The sequence below is a fragment of the Pteronotus mesoamericanus genome, unplaced genomic scaffold (genome assembly GCF_021234165.1).
Source record: "Pteronotus mesoamericanus isolate MK-2021 breed Mesoamerican mustached bat unplaced genomic scaffold, CSHL_Meso_final contig_52, whole genome shotgun sequence".
NCBI lineage: Eukaryota > Metazoa > Chordata > Mammalia > Chiroptera > Mormoopidae > Pteronotus > Pteronotus mesoamericanus.
This window is the reverse complement of record NW_026555189.1, coordinates 11,683,278-11,700,938: the sequence shown is the minus strand read 5'-3', so window position 1 is coordinate 11,700,938 and position 17,661 is coordinate 11,683,278. Positions and strand designations below refer to the sequence as shown.

Sequence of the window (17,661 nt, the reverse complement as noted above, 5' to 3'; positions counted from 1 at the left end):
TATCTGGTTAGGAGTGTGCTAAATTGAGCCAAGTTTTATTTAGTTTCTTGAAGGCTTAGTGCTCTTCTCCAATGCTCGTGGGTTAGCCCCGCCTTGTTACCTGGAGCACCAGCCTGCCTGACCTCCAGATGACACTTAAGCAGCAACTGTAACTGGAATATTTGCCTCTTGCTCTGGAGTTCCCACATATTTCTTGGTTAGTTATGTGCTGTCAGCCGCCAATTATATATGTAACTGCTGGACTAGAAGCCAGGATGAGACACTGCCCCCTACCTGTACTGCTTCATTTTTAACTAATTGTGTTTAGTTTTATTTTCTTACCTACTTCTAGTTACCTTTACTTCGAAAGGTCCTTGCCTTTTTTTATTTTTAAACTTGCTTTCTCATTTCTACTGCTTGAAGGCCTAGACAAGTCACAGGGCTTTACAGAAACTTTAGCGTTGCTGTGGTTCCTCCTCATAACTCTAGTCACAGCTTTCAGGCACCCACTGAGGCTGAACTAACCTCAGACTGATTCTGCAGCCTCACAGGCTATTAATCATGACTAATACCTGCAGAGGAATTTCCTCCCCTACCTGCTTACCCTGAAATCCACTTCTTCCCTACCAGGAATTCTGTTTTCAACCGTCTGCCTACATTGACTTTCACTGTGGACGTTGATTTCTAACACTGTCATTAGCTCCAGATGCTGATTGTGTGTGGTTTTTGTGGCTAATACATCTTCCTGAGGTGGAAGAGAATTTCTTTATTGGAAATGCAAGCATTTGCCTTTAGGCTGTAGTGTGTCTTAACTAATTGACCAAATCCCTTCTGCTGTGTGGATTTGGTCACGACAGTAAATCTCCCATGGTGTCAGCAACAGAGAGAGCCTCAGGCTTTGTCCAGGGTCCACTCTGACCAATCATTTACGCTTGGGCCACCAGGTCAGGAAGCTGAAGCCAAATGCTAATAAGGACTATTTAACTTTAGAGCATGGTAAGAAAACATCAAAATTTTCTGAGGGCCAACGTGCAGGAGCTTCTGAACATCATGTTCAGAAGTGAATTCTGATTTTCCTAGGAGCCATGTTTTCACTATTGAGAGCTTTCTGGAGACTTCCCCTATGGCCAAGTGTCTAACTTTACCTCAGGGTAGTGTGAGGTGCTGTTCTCCAAAGCATAATGCACAGAGAGCCAGTTCACTTTTGCTTGGCCTCACAGGCCCTCCAGACTTGGATTGTTTAGAGAAAGCCATAGAGAGAGGGTCCTTCCTGGGTTTGTCTAATTAACTGCTGTTTAAAACATGCTTTTTTTCTAAACAACTTATTGGACTTCTTACTACATGGGTACTTGGACTTGGAGGACTTTGGTAAAATACCAACAATGCAAAACTCAATGTAAAAGTGAGGTAAGACAAGTACCTAAAGAAACAAATTCCTTCACCTCTGACAGTATCTTAAGGTTAAACACCAATCAGTCAGCGTGATGCTAATTTATTTTTCCAGAATCAGAACAGTGTCCAGGAAGCATACTTCTTTCTATTCTAACTGTTAACAGGGAGGCTCACTGACTTCCTCTCAACTACTACCCTTCCCCTAACCCTGCTCCATGGCCTCCACCCAAAGAACAAGCCAAGTACCAGCTGCCTAAGAAATCTCAGCAGAAAAATCTTCTCCACGTCTGTTAAAAGTGGAAGGTAAAAGATGGAAACCTAAACTATCTGAACCTGTTAAAATGTCTGGGTACTCATTTATGTTAATATTCTCACTAAACTCTCTCATGGTCTGGGGCCATTCTGTCCTGTGTTTACTATCACACTAGTGTCCAAGGCAAAGAAAGAACCTGTAGGTAAGAAAAGCACAAATCCCTTGTAAAAATCGTTTGGTTAAAAAAAAAAAAAATCACAACCTTAACCTGTGTTTATAAACACAGCTTTCAAATATTTTGTGACTACTTTTATTATCAAATCTTGGCTTTGGGTATAGATGGCACAGGTCTTATGAAGTCATGTCTACTGAGAATGGTTATTCCTCCCCCCTTACCTCCATCCAAACTTACTAGGAAATGGGGAGTTATTTTTCTTCTCAAATTGAAGGCAGTATTTCACAGATCATTTTGGGACAATCATTTTTAACATCTTCCTCCAACTCAATTCGGCAGGCTTCATAAGTCCATTGTTTTCTGTCAGAACCAAGTCAATGCCAAGTAATACAAGCCCAGCTCCAAGCCGAAGTATTTGTGTCCTGATTTTCAGAATCCTCAGATGCAGCAGGAAAGCCTTAGTCATTCACCTCCATCCAGTGGATGTTTGTAAATGTCTTGCTATCCATTTTGTCAATGAACAGGCAGCCCTGCAAGTGGTCCATTTCGTGCTGGATGATGCGTGCTGCCCACCCGCTGGCCTGCCACACCATCTCTTCCCCTCTGGGGTCCAGCCCTGCAAAGGAAGTTACAGTCTGGGTGAGGACATGGTGCACTTGCTCGTTCTCAACCTCCTGGCCCTTTCCTTGCCCCTGGATGTTCCTATTTACAGGAGGCAACATCAGAAGGGAACTCAGGTCTTCCCTAGAAAGAATGTTGCAACTCTGCCTACATTACTGAGTAGTCAACCTGGTTCCCAGCTCTTAACAGTTAGGTTGCTGGGCTTACTATGGAGATGAGATGAGAAATGATCTAATAAGTGCTTCTCTTCTGAACACTCCTCCTGTTTCTAAAGTATTGCTGTTTGTTTTCAATTCCTAACAACAGTATTTCAGTTTGGTACAATATAAAATAAGGAATACCATTGATTTTCTGACCCTCATGGACCAAGTGGCTTGCTCAGGAGGAAAAATCATCCCAACCAGGAAAGAACCACATTCTACAAAACATCCTGGTATGACAGGGAAAGGCTTGTCACCCTGGGCTGGACAAAGCAGGTCCCACTTCTCCCATTCCACCATGACAGATATCGGTGAGGCAGAAGTGTATGTGTGTGATAGACACAGTGAGCAAAGACATACAGCAGAGACCTGGATGTGAGGAAACAGCGGACCCAGGCCACCCTAACTACCCCGACTCTATACGTCCCATTCTAGCCCCCTACTTGAGCTGGCTGTACTCTCACAGGGGCTTCGTTCCCATTCCAAGCTGTCAGTCCCAAGTCCCGTCCATTCCCAGGTCCCGTCCTTTGTTCATACCCGGAAGTTCTGCTGATCAGCCACCAACAAGTCTGTACTTGAATCGGAGCTTTATGGAAACTTTTGTGGGATCAGAGGCAGAAGAGACGCACTCACTGACCAAGCCGCCCCAGGGACCCTGCCATACCGCACCTGAGATCTGCACGGCCTGGAAGCGGGGCACACAGGCCAGGAATCCGGCGACGCTCTCACAGCCCTCGGGAAAAGTAACCGGGCGGCTGTCCAGCACCCGCAGGCTGGGGTTCACAAACACGCGCAGGGGGAAAGGCTCCATCTGGCGGGCCTCGCGCAGGCGCGGCGCGCAGGCGCGGAAGAGAGGCTCGGGGAACTCCAGGGCCAACACCTGCAGCGGCACTCCAAGCTGCGGCGCGCTCAGGCCCACGCAGCGCCGGCGTCGCATCACCTGTATCAGCCGCTGCACCAGCCGCTGCAGCTCGGGCCCCGCCAGCTGTGCCGGCTCTACTGGGGCCGCAACGGCCCGCAGGACCGGGTCCCCGACCTGACACACGCGTGTGTATGGCGGCTTGGGTGCTCCCTGCACCAGACGCCGCAGGTAGCGCCAGTAGGAGCGTGGGCGCGCCGGTCCCTCGGGGCCATCCCCGGCGGGCGTGGAGCTGCAGGCCCGAGCGCCGCCGCCCGCCACCCTCTCCCCACGCGGCGGGGCCGGCCCCACGAGGAGACACGCCCGCGCCAGCAGCGACCCGGCCCCCAGTTGGCCCATAGTGCAGTCGAGTAGAGCCGCCCGGCCGCGTTCCTCTAGGGGCCCCGTAGCCTAGCTTTCCCGTCGCCAGGGATGCCGGGAAGCGTAGTTCCCGCGGCCTTCCCGCCCACAGAACGTTGTCCCCTTCGCCAGGCGACAATCAGATTTATTATTTAATTTTATTTATTGTAAGAAGACTGACCAGGAGGTTCGCCCTTTAATTTTCTCTCATGCATGCGTTCGCAGCCTCTTCCCTGGGGCTGTCCTGTGTTTTCTGAGGCAACGCTCCCCACTGGGCGCCGCAGCAAGCCTCCAGGCGGCTTAGGTCCTGGCTGCGCCTGGTTCTGGGAGCGGGAACCCCTGTTGAGAGCTCGCACTGGGCACATCGGCCTGAAGGGGCTCTGCTGATTCAACTTGCTCTTGCTCTAGCCCCTCCTCAGGGAAAGCCGTAGTGACGCGCTCAAGGCTTGACTCCTCCACCGGGAGTTCTGATGCTGGAGCTGTGGGCTCTGGCGCTGGCTCCTTTTCATCTAGACAGAAGACCATCTCTCTCTTCGGCAGGATAAAGGCGAGAGGCTCCTGGACGGCGCTGGTGTTCACATGCCCAAGGTTTCCGTACTTGGAGAGCTGAGTGGGTGGAATGCCTGACCCAGATGGTAGGCAAAGTGAAATGGAAAAAAACATTTAACAAATGTAAATACTTATGTGTCATAGGAAAAAAGAAACACTTTGAGGAAGTAAGAGACCCGATTACCATATTTCAATATAAGAAGTGATACGGGGTAGGATGCTACACTGTAAAGCAAGGCTTTGAAAGTAATCCAGAACTTTGTGCAGGGCGGATGGAGTAAATGGAGTAAGAGCCAAGAGAACCTCAATAGGCACAGGATTCCGTATTAGGCCCAAGAGAAATGGTGGGTGGGGTGGGGGGTGTGGGTGGCAGGAGTGGGGAGCAGCCACTCTGCTTGTATGATCACTAGCCCGTTGCCTTTTGGGAAGTTCCGTCTCCCCCATCCCCCGCGCCCCACCCCAGAGGCAGAGAGAGCGTGTCTAAAACAGTGAAGGCAAATTGGGAAATCATACAATATGTGGCTCTTTTGTGATTAGCTTCTTCCACTTAGCCAGATATACACATATTATATAATTATATTTATATGAAATGTCTAGAAAAAGCAAATCTGTTGCATCAGAAAGTAGATAAGTGGTTGCCGGGGCTAAAAGTGGGACTGGAGAATGACTACATTGGGCATGAGGGATCTTTTTGGGGTGATGGAAATGTTCTAAAGTTGGATGTTCATTTACAAAACATACTGAATTTTACAAATGGGTGAATTAATTAGTATGTGAATTGTATCAGTAAAGTAGGTTTAAAAGTCTTTTCTCCTTTCTCTTACCTAATGTCTGTGCTATCTGAGCTGGTGGAAAAAGAACTTGGAGACAACGATTTAAATAAGGAACCAAGTCCTCCAGGAAGACAGTGCAGAACTGGACAAAGAGCTCTTGCTCCCCACTGGTGAAAGCAGCCTCTTCAGCACGATGGAAGGCCAGGATTACTTTGGTTACCTAAGAGACAAAGGTACTGTCAATTTCTGCAGTAGTGTATCACTATCAGCCTTGCATGAAACTAAGCACAAATGCACAGCCCTCAAGTTTTCATGAGGAAAGTTGTTCCAAACAGTCCATTATATTATTAGCTTATTTAAATTCAGAACTGTGATCATTCTCCACATTTCTGTCACTTCGCTGATGTATTTCTGACCTAACTTGTTTCATTACTCGTGCTTTTTCCAGTGGAAGAGTGTCCTGAAATTATAGAGAATACATAGTTCTTGACTCCCTGGGAGATCATCTGGAACTATGTTGGATCCAGGAAAATGAAACAAAAACTACAAAAGGTAGTGAGACCGTAAGGTTCCAGGAAGCTAGCTAGATCACTAGAAAATTGTAAAGGAGGAACAAAACAGCTGGGAAAGTTCCAGACACAAAGAACAGAACAGCCTAGATGACCTTAGAGACAGGTGTCCTGCTAATAGGGTTATTAATAACAGACGCTGGTGCTAGACCTCCTGGTTCAAGTCCTAGCGATGCCACTTACTGGTTTTGTGACTTCCAAGTGATTACTTAAGTCCTCCATGCCCTCTGTGCCTCAGTTTCCTCATCTACAAAGTAGGGTCAGCAACAGGACCTACCTCATAGGGTTGTGAAGATCAAGTCTTAATATGTGTAAAGTATGATAAACACTACTTGGCGTGGAGTAAGTTCTATATAAATATTGGCTAATTACTATTACTTGAATTTCATTGACTCTAAAAAGCCTCAATGCTCATGTTTTCTTGCACTTACATGAGGATATCAGTAGAAATATTTTATACAATCACATCACAACTGCCATTTGGCTGACAGTGATTATGAGATGTCATCAACCATAAGAGAAGCATCCCAATATCTAAAGGTCTTTTTAAAAAAGATTTTATTTATTTATTTTTAGAGAGAGGAAGGGAGGGAGAAAGAGAGGGAGAGAAACATCAATGTGTGGTTGCCTCTCCCATGCCCCCTACTGGGGACCTGACCTGCAACCCAGGCGTGTGCCCTGACTGGAAATCCAACCAGTAATGCTTTGGTTCTCAGGCTGGCACTCAATCCACCGAACCACACCAGCCAAGGCTCTAAAGGTTTTATATGTGTAAAAAATGTGCACTATATTAGGCTATTAGCAGCAGTAATAGCATTATTTGTGTTAGGTAGAATTCTAAGATGCGCTTGTGATTTCCATCCCCTGGTATCCACTCCTTTGTGTAACCCCCTCCTCTCAGTTCAGGCAGAATCTGTGGCTTGTTGGCAAAAAAGAGATTATGGCAAAAGTGAAGGATTTTGCAATTGTAATTAAAGATCCTAATAAAGTGACTTTGAAATAATTAAAAGGGAGATTATCCTGAGCAGGCCCGACAATCGGTTGAGCCTTTTAAAAGAGGATTGAGACTTCCTTAAAAGAGATTTTGTGCAGGACAGATACTCTTCCATTAGCCTTGAAGAATCACAAAGCCACTGTATGAAATGCCTATGGAGTAAAGTGGCCTCTAAGAGCTGAGGGCCTCAGCCCCACAACTGCAAGGAACAGAAATCTCATGTGAGCTTGAAAGGGGACCCCAAGCTCCAGATGAGACCACAGCCTGGCCAACACCTTGACTGCAGCCTTGTGAGATCCTGGGCAGAAGACCCAGTTATGCTGTGCCTGGACTCCTGATCCACAGAAACTGGGAGAAATAAAAGTTTGTGGGAGTTTGTTATGCAGCAATGGAAAACTAACACATCACTGAATCAGTACTATAGGACAGACACATCATGGATTGTTTTAGATTCCATGAAGGGGGATCAACTGGTTGAGTGCTGCTCAGCCATTAAAAACCTTCAAAATTAGCTCTGGCTGGTGTGGCTCAGCAGATTGAGTGCAGGCCCATGGACCAAAGGGGTTGCTGGTTTGATTCCCTGTCAGGGCCATGCCTGGGTTGTGGGCCAGGTCCCCAGTAGGGGGCACATGAGAGGCAACTGCATGTTGATGTTTCTCTTCATTCTTTCTTCCTCCCTTTCCTTCTCTCTAAAAATAAATAAAATCTTTAAAAAACAAAACAAAAAAAAAAACCCTTTCAAAACCACACTAAACCTCTCTCTAACTCAGCACTCACCACTATCATATGGACTGGTTTATTACCAAAGCCTGGCCTCCTGTAACCAAAGAAGGTTCCTATAGAGCCAACAGTATGTGCTCACCTTAGCAAGGGCATCCTCTAAGACCCTCGTCACATCCTGTGCCAGGGCAATGGGGCAGCAAAGGCGCAGATCATTGAAGGCGACCAGAATATTGTTGAGGAAGCAGGCAAGGGGCGGGAAGTCTAAGAGCACCATAGGCGGCTGCAGGGTCCCCGGCTGTGTGACTGGCACAGCGGCAGGCAGGTTACTGCTGCCCAGGATGGCTGGAGCCAAGATGAGGGTGTAGGAGTTCATTTCATCTTGGAACTTTTCCACTGCTTCCTGAATTGCTTTCTGGAAAGTGCTGATGGCTACCCGCTGGAAAACAGGAGCCAACTGGCCCCGGAAGTCAGCCCCCACCCGGCTGAATGACAGCCCAAAATACATGCATTGGCCTAGCAGAGAGTCCAGGCGGCCGCCTATCCCCCGATGAAGGTCGGTTTCCAGCACCTGCAGGAACTGTGACACTTTCTGCAGTACCCAGCCATGGAAGATAGCACTCTCATTCACGGTGTGCTCTCCCATGGCAGGGGAGAGCAGTGGGTCCTCATCTGAGAAGATGGCCCGGTACTGAGTGATGATATCAAACAGATGGACACGGCAGGCCTCGATGGTTTTTGTGATGTGGAAATAGGGATCATCGTTGGGGATGGCAGTCAGGATGGAACGGAGCCAAGCATCTCGGGCCTGAAGAAACTTCACCCTCAACTCAGCCTCTGTGAAGATGTCCATGCGCCTCAGGAATCCAATGACACGGAGGCAGGCAGGGAGCTGGATGTTGGTCCTCAGTTGCTGGATCAGCTGGCTCAGCATCAGCTGCATGGACTGGCGCACTTCGTTCACAATGCCCTGACAATACAGAGGGTGATTCACACTGTGCTTATAAAAACGCTCTCTGGGTATTACAGACCAACATTCCCACTGCTTCCCTGACATACGAAGTAGATTTCCTAAAGCTGACATGTACAGATATCCAAAAAGCAGCAGAGTAGGTGGAAGCTACACTAACCTCCTCCCAGGCCCAAACTGGAATTACAACTAAATTATAGAACCTCACCAGCTTCCTCATGCTCTCCCCTTGCTCACTGCAGTCCAGTCCCACTGGCTGTCTTTGTATTTCTTAACATACCAACTTTCCTCCTCAGCCTGCTGTACTTGTTCTTTCCACTTTCTGGTTTGCTCTCTTCCCATCTACGTGTGGCTGGGTCCTTCCCATCATCTGGGTCTCAGCTTAAATGTTCTCTCTCCAAAAGAGCCTTTCCTGACCACTCTCTCTAGCATAATTCACCCTAGTCTCCTACCCCATTTCCTGGTTTGTTTTCTCCATAGTTAACCACTATGTGAAAGGATCACATTGTTTATTTGTTTATTTGACAACTACCATCTTACACTGATGACAACTTTGTTTACATTGTACATCCAGCACCTAGATCAGTGCCTGGCACACAAGATTAACATTTCTCAGTTGAATAAATGATGTATGTTTAATGTTCAAGCCTACCTGGCTGGCAGAAACTGATGTGAAACAAAGAGTTTCCCTACAGTTTCTGTCTAAAGGATCAGTGATGATCACAGAATTACTGACCCTAAGAACTCAGTCTGAGTTCTCTTTGGGGAAGTTGGCTACCTGGATGACAGGGATGGAGGAGTATTTCCTTTCTAGTCGGCGTACGTAGGCTGCAAGCTCCAGGGCCTCTTCATAATAGCTGTTGCGGACACAGGTGTCCATGAGCTGAGGAATCTCTAGGATTTCCAGGATTTCTGTGTGCCGATTTAGAGTCAGGGTGTTCATCCGGCGGTTGGAGCTGATCTCTTCAGCCTCTTTCACAAAGTTCCTAGTACAATCAAGAGAATGTTGGTTGCTCACTGCTCTGCACCCAAACCTTAACTATAATTACCAAGCATTTACTATAAACTGGGCACCGGGCTGGATGGTATATCTGACTTAATCTTCACACCAAACCTATGAGATAAATACCCCAAGGAAACTTTAATTTCAGAGAGGTTAAGCTGTTTGTTCAAGATCACACAACTAATAAAATGATAAAAAGATTTGAACCCAGATCTGCCACGTAACTAGCTGTGGCAAGACACTTAGGCTTTCATAACTCTTTTCTCATTGGTAAAGTAATAGGACCCACCTCATAAGGATATGAAGATTAAATGAGATGATGTGTGTAAAGTATTTAACACAGAACCTGACTCAGAGTAAATGTTCCTTTAATAATAGCTATACTTATTATTTTCATAATAATCAACTAACCTAGAGGCTACAACCTTACCCCCACGTTCTCTTGGCCTCTTACCCTATCCCTATGCTATTGTTCAACCTCAGTTCCCAGCAGTTTCCATTTCTTCTCCATAACGGCAGAGATCTGCTTTATGAAGTCCCCTATCTATTCTGGGGTGGCTGGAAGGGTACAAAAGCTATTGTCAAATATCCAGAGATTCAAAAGAAAACTTAAAACTTTTATCACGAAAAGCTGGAAGCCAGGATTAGGGATAATGGACTGAGGATCTAGGGAAGAAGACTGACTCAAAAAGGAGGATTTTTTGGGGGGATAATTTTTGCTACCCCCAAATGGAATAATTTCCTTATCATCTTCCTATCGGTGAAAGTTTTGGAGCAGATAACTTCTAGTCTGAGCTGTTGTATGCGTTGTGTCTACGCGTGTGTTTATGTATATTTACATAAATCTGCATATATATTAAGCTGCCAATCGAAGATAAGTATGTCAGGCCAAATTCTTAGTGCTTTGCACGAATTCTCTTTATTTAGTGCTCACACAGCCTTCTGTGGGAGCGTGGTGCTACTAGGTTCCAATTCTAACCTTGAAACTTACTATAGCTGTGCCCTCGGACAGTCACTAATCTCTCCCTGTCTCAACTTCCTCATGCATAAAATGGGAAGAACAGCACCTACCTAAAAAGCTGCTGGGAAGTTTAAATGGAGTAATACAGTGCTCAGAGGAGAGCCTGGGACAGATACGCGCTATGTAAGTGTTAGCTATCTCTATCATGGTAAACGCCATTCATTACAGTTGTTAAAAGCCCCTTTAGCACCGGGCCCGCCGCACCTGCAGCTCTGCTGGAAGCTGGGCAAGCGGTCGAGCAAGCGGCCTAGCGACGCTTCCACGTCGCCAAACAGGCGGTGGATACGTTCCGTACACTCGGCGCCGCGGATGAAGGTCTTGTAGTTGGCAAAAGCCAAGTCGCGCGTCTGCTGCAGCAGCTGGGCCCGCTCCTCGGCCAGGCGCTCGGGCTCGCGCCGCAGACGCTCCAGCCCCGAGCCGCTCAACTCCCGGAGGTAGCGACCCACGTCGGGCCGTTCCCGCCACTGGGCCTCCGGGAAGTGATCCCGGAACAGCGATGCCAGGAGCCCTTCATCCTCCACTTCCCCGAGAGCCGCTGCGGTGGCTGTGGCGGATGCTGAAGTGGAGGATGCAGAGGCCGTGGTGGAGGATTGAATTGTCGCCATCGCCGCCATCTTTCCGGCAGCAGCGTCACTTCCCCCTCGGGCCCAGAGAGGGCGCTGGCTTCAAACCTAGGACCGGAAGCAACTGGGGTACATTTCCGGTCTATATGGTTTCTCATCCGGCGGCTTCGAAAAGCGATAGAAAGGTGGGCTTTCGGGGTTGCCAGGGAGAGGCTGGCGGGTGAGTTCCGCTTCCGGCGGCCGAGGCACGAGGAACCGGTGTTGCAACAGCGGGAAAATGCGGCCTTTGACTGAAGAGGAGACCCGTGTCATGTTTGAGAAGATAGCAAAATAGTAAGAGCGCGCGGGGTAGAAAAAATAGTGTATGTGGTGGGAAGGGGATGGGATGGAGGGAGTGCGGGGCCGGGACTAGTCCGTTCGCACCCGGCCTCCAGTCCTCCTTTTGCCGACAGCATCGGGGAGAACCTTCAGCTGCTGGTCGACAGGCCTGACGGCACCTACTGTTTCAGACTGCACAACGACCGGGTGTACTACGTGAGGTGAGGTGGGGCCGGGCGGGTAGTGGGGACCCGGATGGGGGCCTGGACCCATCAGCGCCCATACATGACACGTCTTATTTATCCTTTCAGTGAAAAGATCTTGAAGTTGGCCGCCAACATCTCCGGTGACAAGCTGGTGTCGCTGGGGACCTGCTTCGGAAAATTCACTAAGACCCACAAATTCCGGTTGCACGTCACAGCTCTGGATTACCTCGCACCCTATGCCAAGGTTTGTGAGGTGGTTTCCAGTCGTCCACTGGGGATGGAGGAAGTCAGGGATGAGGGCCACCTCAGAACGCAGGCATGTGGGCAGCTTCGCTGCCACGGAGGCCCTGCCAGTGCGGGGGATCCGTGGCAGCACGTGGAGGTGCTTGTGGGTCCTGCTCTTTCGGTACGGTTCGGGCTCTGGGGCAGGAGTGCTCTCATTATCTCCAGCAAAGGAGAAAAGCCTGTGCAAACCCAGCTGAAGATCGAAAAGCAAATAGGTGGCTGTAGGAGGAGCATAGCGGGTCCAGAAAAAGAGCTGTTTAACTGTCGGCCGGGGAAGTTGCTTGGAGAGGGGAGGAAAGAAGCTGGCAGTTCTGTGTAGAGGGTGAACAATTTGAGGGAAACATGCGTCTTTCTCTCTTTTTCTTAAAATGGTTTCCAGAAATCAATCACGGATCCAGCAGCTAGCTTATCTGCAGGGATATAACTGTTAGCTATTTTATGTTTCTTGGATTTAATTCTCTTTCTCATAGTACAAAGTGTGGATAAAGCCTGGAGCAGAGCAGTCCTTCCTGTATGGGAACCATGTGTTAAAATCTGGACTGGGTCGAATCACTGAAAATACTTCTCAGTACCAGGGAGTGGTGGTGTACTCCATGGCAGACATCCCTTTGGTGAGTACAGATGGTAGCTGTTACAAAAATTAAGGATCTTTTTATTTGAGAAGGATGTATTTCAGTCTGTGGGCTTGAGAAACTAAATTCTCGGCACCTTTTGAATTTCTCAAAGAACTGTATTTTTTCCATCTTTGTTATTTCCAGCCCTCAGTGCATGCATATTGAATGACTTGAGTGAATCAGTATCTCTTCTTTTGAATCCCAGGGTTTTGGGGTGGCAGCAAAGTCTACACAAGACTGCAGGAAAGTAGACCCCATGGCGATTGTGGTATTTCATCAAGCAGACATTGGGGAATATGTGCGACACGAAGAGACATTGACTTAAAACGAAATCATCGCAAGGACTTATGGCTGTGTGGAAGGGCCTAGCTTTGTTTCCTGTGTCTTGTAGGCTCCACCATCATGTTGAATTTTATCAACACTGTGACCTCTCCAGGGACTTCTTAGTTTTCTATTCTCTCTGTTATGGACAAATGCAGGACGGATTCTGACTAAGCAGAAATGGTTCAAAAATGGAGTTTCGGATCTTTGTGTTTGTTACTAAATAGAATATTGTATTTTATATTTTAATCAGAGGGCTTCTTGTTTTCAGTAAGAGGTTCTGAATTATTGGAATTGAGGACAAGAATAGCTTTTTATTGTTATCTGTGATAACACTTTTTTCCAAACTCATGATAAGAACACAACAGGTTTTCTTATTTATTTATTAATACTACGAAAGATAGATATTGCCATATCCAAATAGTAGGACATGCATGGGATTTTACAAGTGAAGTTTGGATAAAATACTAAGAGCAATTTATTCTGGTGATTTGCCTTATGGTAGGTTCTGTGTGGTATAGAAGAAAACTTGGATTCAAAACCTAGTTCTAATACCTACCAGCTATATGATGCTTTATCTGAATCATTAAACTTTAATGAGCTTCCTTGTCTTCTATTTTCATAAAACAGTTTTAGCCATCTACTTAATAATGGCTTTTAGAATTAGAAATCATGATTGTAAAGTACCTAACACGGTGCCTTGCAAATGATAGGTGTTAAATAAATGCTGAGAATTATTTTTATGTTGCATACATTGAGTGTTGCTGCTACTAAGAGTAGGATCTAATGAGTATAATTTGATTATATTATTTTGGTTTTTCCAAGCTGTTTTCTCAGTCTTTGTTTTTTATGGATGGTGTGATCTCAGATTGAATTTTATTTTCATCAACTTGTTTCCTAAAACATTTTCCTTATGAACCTTTACTTATCTTACTGGACTGAACAAAAAGCACTAATCAGAGACCCTGAAATAATTTATCTCCTCTATTCTTCCCCATGTTTCCCAAAATCATTTTTAGAATTAAAATATTTTTAAAAGAAAAACATTTAACAAATATTTTTAAAAGCTACCTGTATTGTAAAACAATTTCTCTAATGAATATACTGCTTATTTTAAATTCCAAAGGTGACATCTCTAAAAATAAAGCATTTTTAACCACAAAAAAAAAGCATTCTACCAACTCCTGTTTTTGTATGTAACATATAAAACCCATATAAAAACTGGGTTTTATATGTATTTGTCCCATTCTTTTCAACTATTCTCCGTTTCAAGGTTCTCTGTCAACCTCTAAGTAGACTCTGTTCAGATTAAGGGACCATTATGTGATGAACAGTATTTTGATGGTAGCATTTAATGCATTAAACTTAAGAAATAGCCAACATCAAAACTTAAACATTTTTATTTCTTTATTGCTATTTCCCTCTGTAGATGAGAGCAATAGACTAAAACTTTCTAAGAGGAGAAATTGATTATTTCCCAATAACTTTAAAAAGCTGACTTAACCAAAGCTTTCATAAGCTTCTCCTCCAGAAGAAGAGTTCCAGGGCACTAGTTATTTTAGCTTAGCATCTTGGCTTCTTTGTGTCTGTAGTCATTGGGACATTGAAGAGACGCTTCAAGAAATACAGCTGCAGGACCCCAGAAAGAACAATAACAAGGCTCTGGGCTATCGACCACCAGTTCACATAGTTATAGTTTGATTGGAGAAGGAAAAAGTCAGCCATTTTCCTCATGCGGGCAAAGTTGTAGTATCGCCACATGTGAAAGATATTTCTCTGTACCTTTCGTGTACTTTCCTGTGGGACAGACAATGAAATGAGGAAAGGGCTTCTCTTTCCCCTACCCCCCACCCCCCACTCCATCTTTTCTCACCTGGGTGCTCACCAGCACTAAGTTATCTGGAAGTTGAGCAACTTAAATGAATTTTATGTAATAAGCTGGCGGCTACTGTGGTTAATAAATGGTAATTTTGCTGCATAGGAAAATGGCCTGGACTCCATGTTAAACTTTTTTAGTGAGAAACTTCAATGTTGAAACCAGAGAACCCTTCCAACGATCTCTAGATTTAGATACGCACCCAACACATCATTATCCTGGGTGGTGTCTTAAGCTCTTGCTGAAGTAGAAGACAAGGACCTGCAAACTTATTATAGAGCCAGATAGTATAGTAAATACTATACTAGGCTTTGCAGGCCATACAGTTTTGCAACTACTGAACTCTGCCATTGTAGCACAAAAACCCATAGACAATATGTAATTGTCAATTGAGCATGTCTGTGTTCTGATGAAGCTTGATTTACAAAACTAGGCTGGGGACCTCAGTGCCTCCTCCTGGATGCTATCATGAAAGTGCAAAGACATTGCACAAAATGTGAGAAAGTATCTGTAAATCATACAACTCTATAAGGGACATACCCAGAATATATAAAAAGGCACAGTTCAACAAAAGAGCCCAATTTTAAAGTGGGCAAAGTATTTAAGTAGACATTTCTCCAAAGATATATAAATGACCGAAAAGCACACAAAAAGAAGCTCAGTGTCATTAGGGAGACAACTCAAAATCAGAAGATACCTTTTCACACCCACTAGGGTGGCTAATAAAGACAACATGTCAGTGAAGAGGTAGAGAAAGTGCAACCCTCATTCACTGCTGGTGGGACTGTAAAATGGTTTAGCCCCTGTGGAAAACAGCAGCTTCTCACAGTTAAACAGTTACTCTCTGACCCAATAGAATACAGTACTATATATACAAAAAATGAAAGCATGTTTACACAAAAACTTGGCAAATGTTCATAACATGATAGCAAAAAAGTGGAAATAACCCAAATGTCTGTCAGTTGATGAGTCAGTAAATATGGTATATCCATACAGTAGAACACTATTCAGCCATAAAAAAGAATGAGATACTAATAAATACTATGATGCAGATGAGCCTTGAAAACATATTAAGTGAAAAGCCAGACACACAAGGCCACATTGTATAATTTCACTCATTTTAAATATGCAGAATAGGCGAATTTGTAGACAGAAAGTAGACTATTAAGTGGCCAGAGTCAGGAGGCATGGGGAATGGATAGTGACTAATGGGTAGGGAGTTTCTTTTGGGGGAGATGAAACTGTTCAGAAATTAGATACTGGTGATTGTTCCAGGACCTTGGGGATATGCTGAAAACCACTGGACTGTACACTTTAAAATGATGAATTATATCTACATTTTTATAAAAAAGGCAGTGGACCAGCTTTGGCCTGTGAGCCATAGTTTGCCAATCCCTAGTGTAAAAAATTATTTCAAGAGCTCCAAGTCATAAAAATTAGCGGCTTCAAATCCTCTTGCCTGTTTGGTTTCTACACAAATGAGTGCTTGGATCGAATGATAATAACTACTCCCATATTTTTAATCTTTCCTCCAAATTTAAAATCAGTTTCCATGGATGTTTCTCTCCCACAAAGCAATTACCTCAATCGCATCCAGAGTATCATTCAGTTGTTTTCTTTCAGTCTTCTGTTTGTGGTCCATCTCAGGCCCCTCATAGAAGACTCCAAAATTTAGGTACACTTGCACAGAACCAAAGTGATTTTGCTGATTTTTTAGACAGAGCTGATAAAAACCTGTAAGGATCCCTAGATCATTACCAAGTCTTGGTCTCCCACCTGTTGTTGATATTTCATCCTCTAGGTTTGGAAGATGTCTGTCCTCCAGAGGTCAATATGCTACGTTAGCACCTCTTTTTACTTAACAAGTACAAAGATCCAATTTTTGATATGAAAGAAAGACACTGATCTTACATGAAACATTTTACTAAATATTTATAATAATTATGTTTTGCCAAATATTACTAATTCTATACTGAAAAGAAACCAGTGTTTACTTCCTCTTTTTCAACATTTTATTTCTTAAGGGATTTCTCAAATTGAGTTCCAAATTAGGAGAATGGTGTTTGCTTGCGTCTTATATATTGTTAGAGCCGGCAGGATGCCATCTTGAACTTGAAAGTAGGGGAAAATTGATGTGTTGTGAATGAAAGAAGCTATCCTGCTGCAGTAACTAACTGCAAAGTGGTTTGTACCGGGACTGATGGTTTTGGAAATGTGCTGGTGCTGGTGCTCAGCTGGGGTCGCCTCCCATTGCGTGTGTGGGAGCGGGGAGAAGCAGGATTAGAGAGGTGTGGCAGTGTACTGGTTGAAATGATTGGAGCACTACTGGCATGTAGGGGCCAAAGATGCCAAATATCCTATAATGCTGAGGATCTTGTGCTACACATGAAGAACTGTCTTATGTTCCTGTGGAGGAACGTTTTTTGTACATCCAGCTGGTAGAGTGTGTATCTGACTGGTGCTGTCCAGGGTGGGGACAGGCTCAATCTATATGGGGAGAGGCTATAGGAATTTTCTGGTGACTAGAGAACTGCTTTGTTGTGGAATGTGGATATTTTTCATGGCTGTGCATTTCATTTTGTTCTCCGTCTGCTTTTTGGAACCAGCTCATGTATTCCCCTGACTGGAAAGAGATGTTATCCTATAATAAATTTTTTAATTGTAATTCTGTATTTTAAATGGGTCCGTTTTGGTCACTTTCTCATATTCTGCTCAGTTGGAGATGATGACATAAAATTGTGCTTCTGGACTTTGGAGTTACAATTAGTCACCTGGAAACTGCCCCTAAATTGCCAGTGGACTGCCACTTGTCCATTGTCAGTCTTCAGGAAAGCTGGTTTTTGGTGTTCTAGGCTAACTTTCTTTCCTACTGTTTTACCATCCCTATCTGAAAGAGCCAGGATTTTTACATCTCAGGTACTTAATTAATTTCAGTACTTCCTCATTATTTTCCCATATTCAAAGAAACCTATGATTATTATAATAGTGCTGGCAATGAAAA

At 44.9% G+C, this 17,661-nt stretch overlaps 3 protein-coding genes across 8 annotated transcripts in view; 1 reads left to right on the top strand and 2 right to left on the bottom strand.

Moving 5' to 3' along the window:
* Positions 1 to 1,915: 1,915 nt before the first annotated feature.
* COG8 (component of oligomeric golgi complex 8) lies at positions 1,916 to 11,216 on the bottom strand. Of its 3 annotated transcripts, XM_054579257.1 has the most exons (6): positions 10,682 to 11,209; positions 9,232 to 9,439; positions 7,626 to 8,453; positions 5,252 to 5,420; positions 4,325 to 4,501; positions 1,916 to 2,415 (listed from the first exon to the last, which is right to left on the bottom strand). In XM_054579257.1, the coding sequence occupies exons 1-6, from the start codon at positions 11,089 to 11,091 to the stop codon at positions 2,258 to 2,260; spliced, it is 1,950 nt and encodes a 649-aa protein (XP_054435232.1). In that variant the 5' UTR covers positions 11,092 to 11,209; the 3' UTR covers positions 1,916 to 2,257. The 3 variants fall into 3 exon arrangements, with proteins under 3 accessions (XP_054435232.1, XP_054435234.1, XP_054435231.1); XM_054579256.1 differs by lacking the exon at positions 1,916 to 2,415 and having other exon boundaries at positions 4,045 to 4,501; XM_054579259.1 differs by lacking the exons at positions 4,325 to 4,501; positions 5,252 to 5,420 and having other exon boundaries at positions 10,682 to 11,216.
* The window catches only part of NIP7 (nucleolar pre-rRNA processing protein NIP7), a 25,918-nt gene continuing 19,448 nt past the window's right edge, over positions 11,192 to 17,661 (top strand). For 3 of the 4 annotated variants that reach the window (XM_054579262.1, XM_054579264.1, XM_054579265.1), the window contains exons 1-4: positions 11,192 to 11,373; positions 11,493 to 11,579; positions 11,670 to 11,808; positions 12,320 to 12,460. In XM_054579262.1, the coding sequence (XP_054435237.1) occupies positions 11,318 to 11,373; positions 11,493 to 11,579; positions 11,670 to 11,808; positions 12,320 to 12,460 (423 nt within the window). In that variant the 5' untranslated portion in view covers positions 11,192 to 11,317. Of the gene's footprint in view, positions 11,374 to 11,492; positions 11,580 to 11,669; positions 11,809 to 12,319; positions 12,461 to 12,668; positions 13,954 to 17,661 lie in introns of those variants that run through there. The other variant, XM_054579263.1, reaches the window with a different exon arrangement.
* TMED6 (transmembrane p24 trafficking protein 6) overlaps positions 14,289 to 17,661 on the bottom strand; it is a 4,968-nt gene continuing 1,595 nt past the window's right edge. The window contains exons 3-4 of the mRNA XM_054579261.1: positions 16,243 to 16,394; positions 14,289 to 14,581 (exon numbers count right to left, since the gene is read on the bottom strand). Coding sequence (XP_054435236.1) covers positions 14,348 to 14,581; positions 16,243 to 16,394 — 386 coding nt within the window. The 3' untranslated portion in view covers positions 14,289 to 14,347. The remainder of the gene's footprint in view (positions 14,582 to 16,242; positions 16,395 to 17,661) is intronic.

Coding starts and splice junctions, on each gene's coding strand:
- COG8 (XM_054579257.1), bottom strand. CDS start 11,091: ATGGCGGCGATGGCGACAATTCAATCCTCCACCACGGCCTCTGCATCC. Junction 8,454..9,231: donor CCTCCATCCCTGTCATCCAG/GTAGCCAACTTC, acceptor CTGTATTGTCAG/GGCATTGTGAACGAAGTGCG. Junction 4,502..5,251: donor TCAGATAGCACAGACATTAG/GTAAGAGAAAGG, acceptor CATCTGGGTCAG/GCATTCCACCCACTCAGCTC.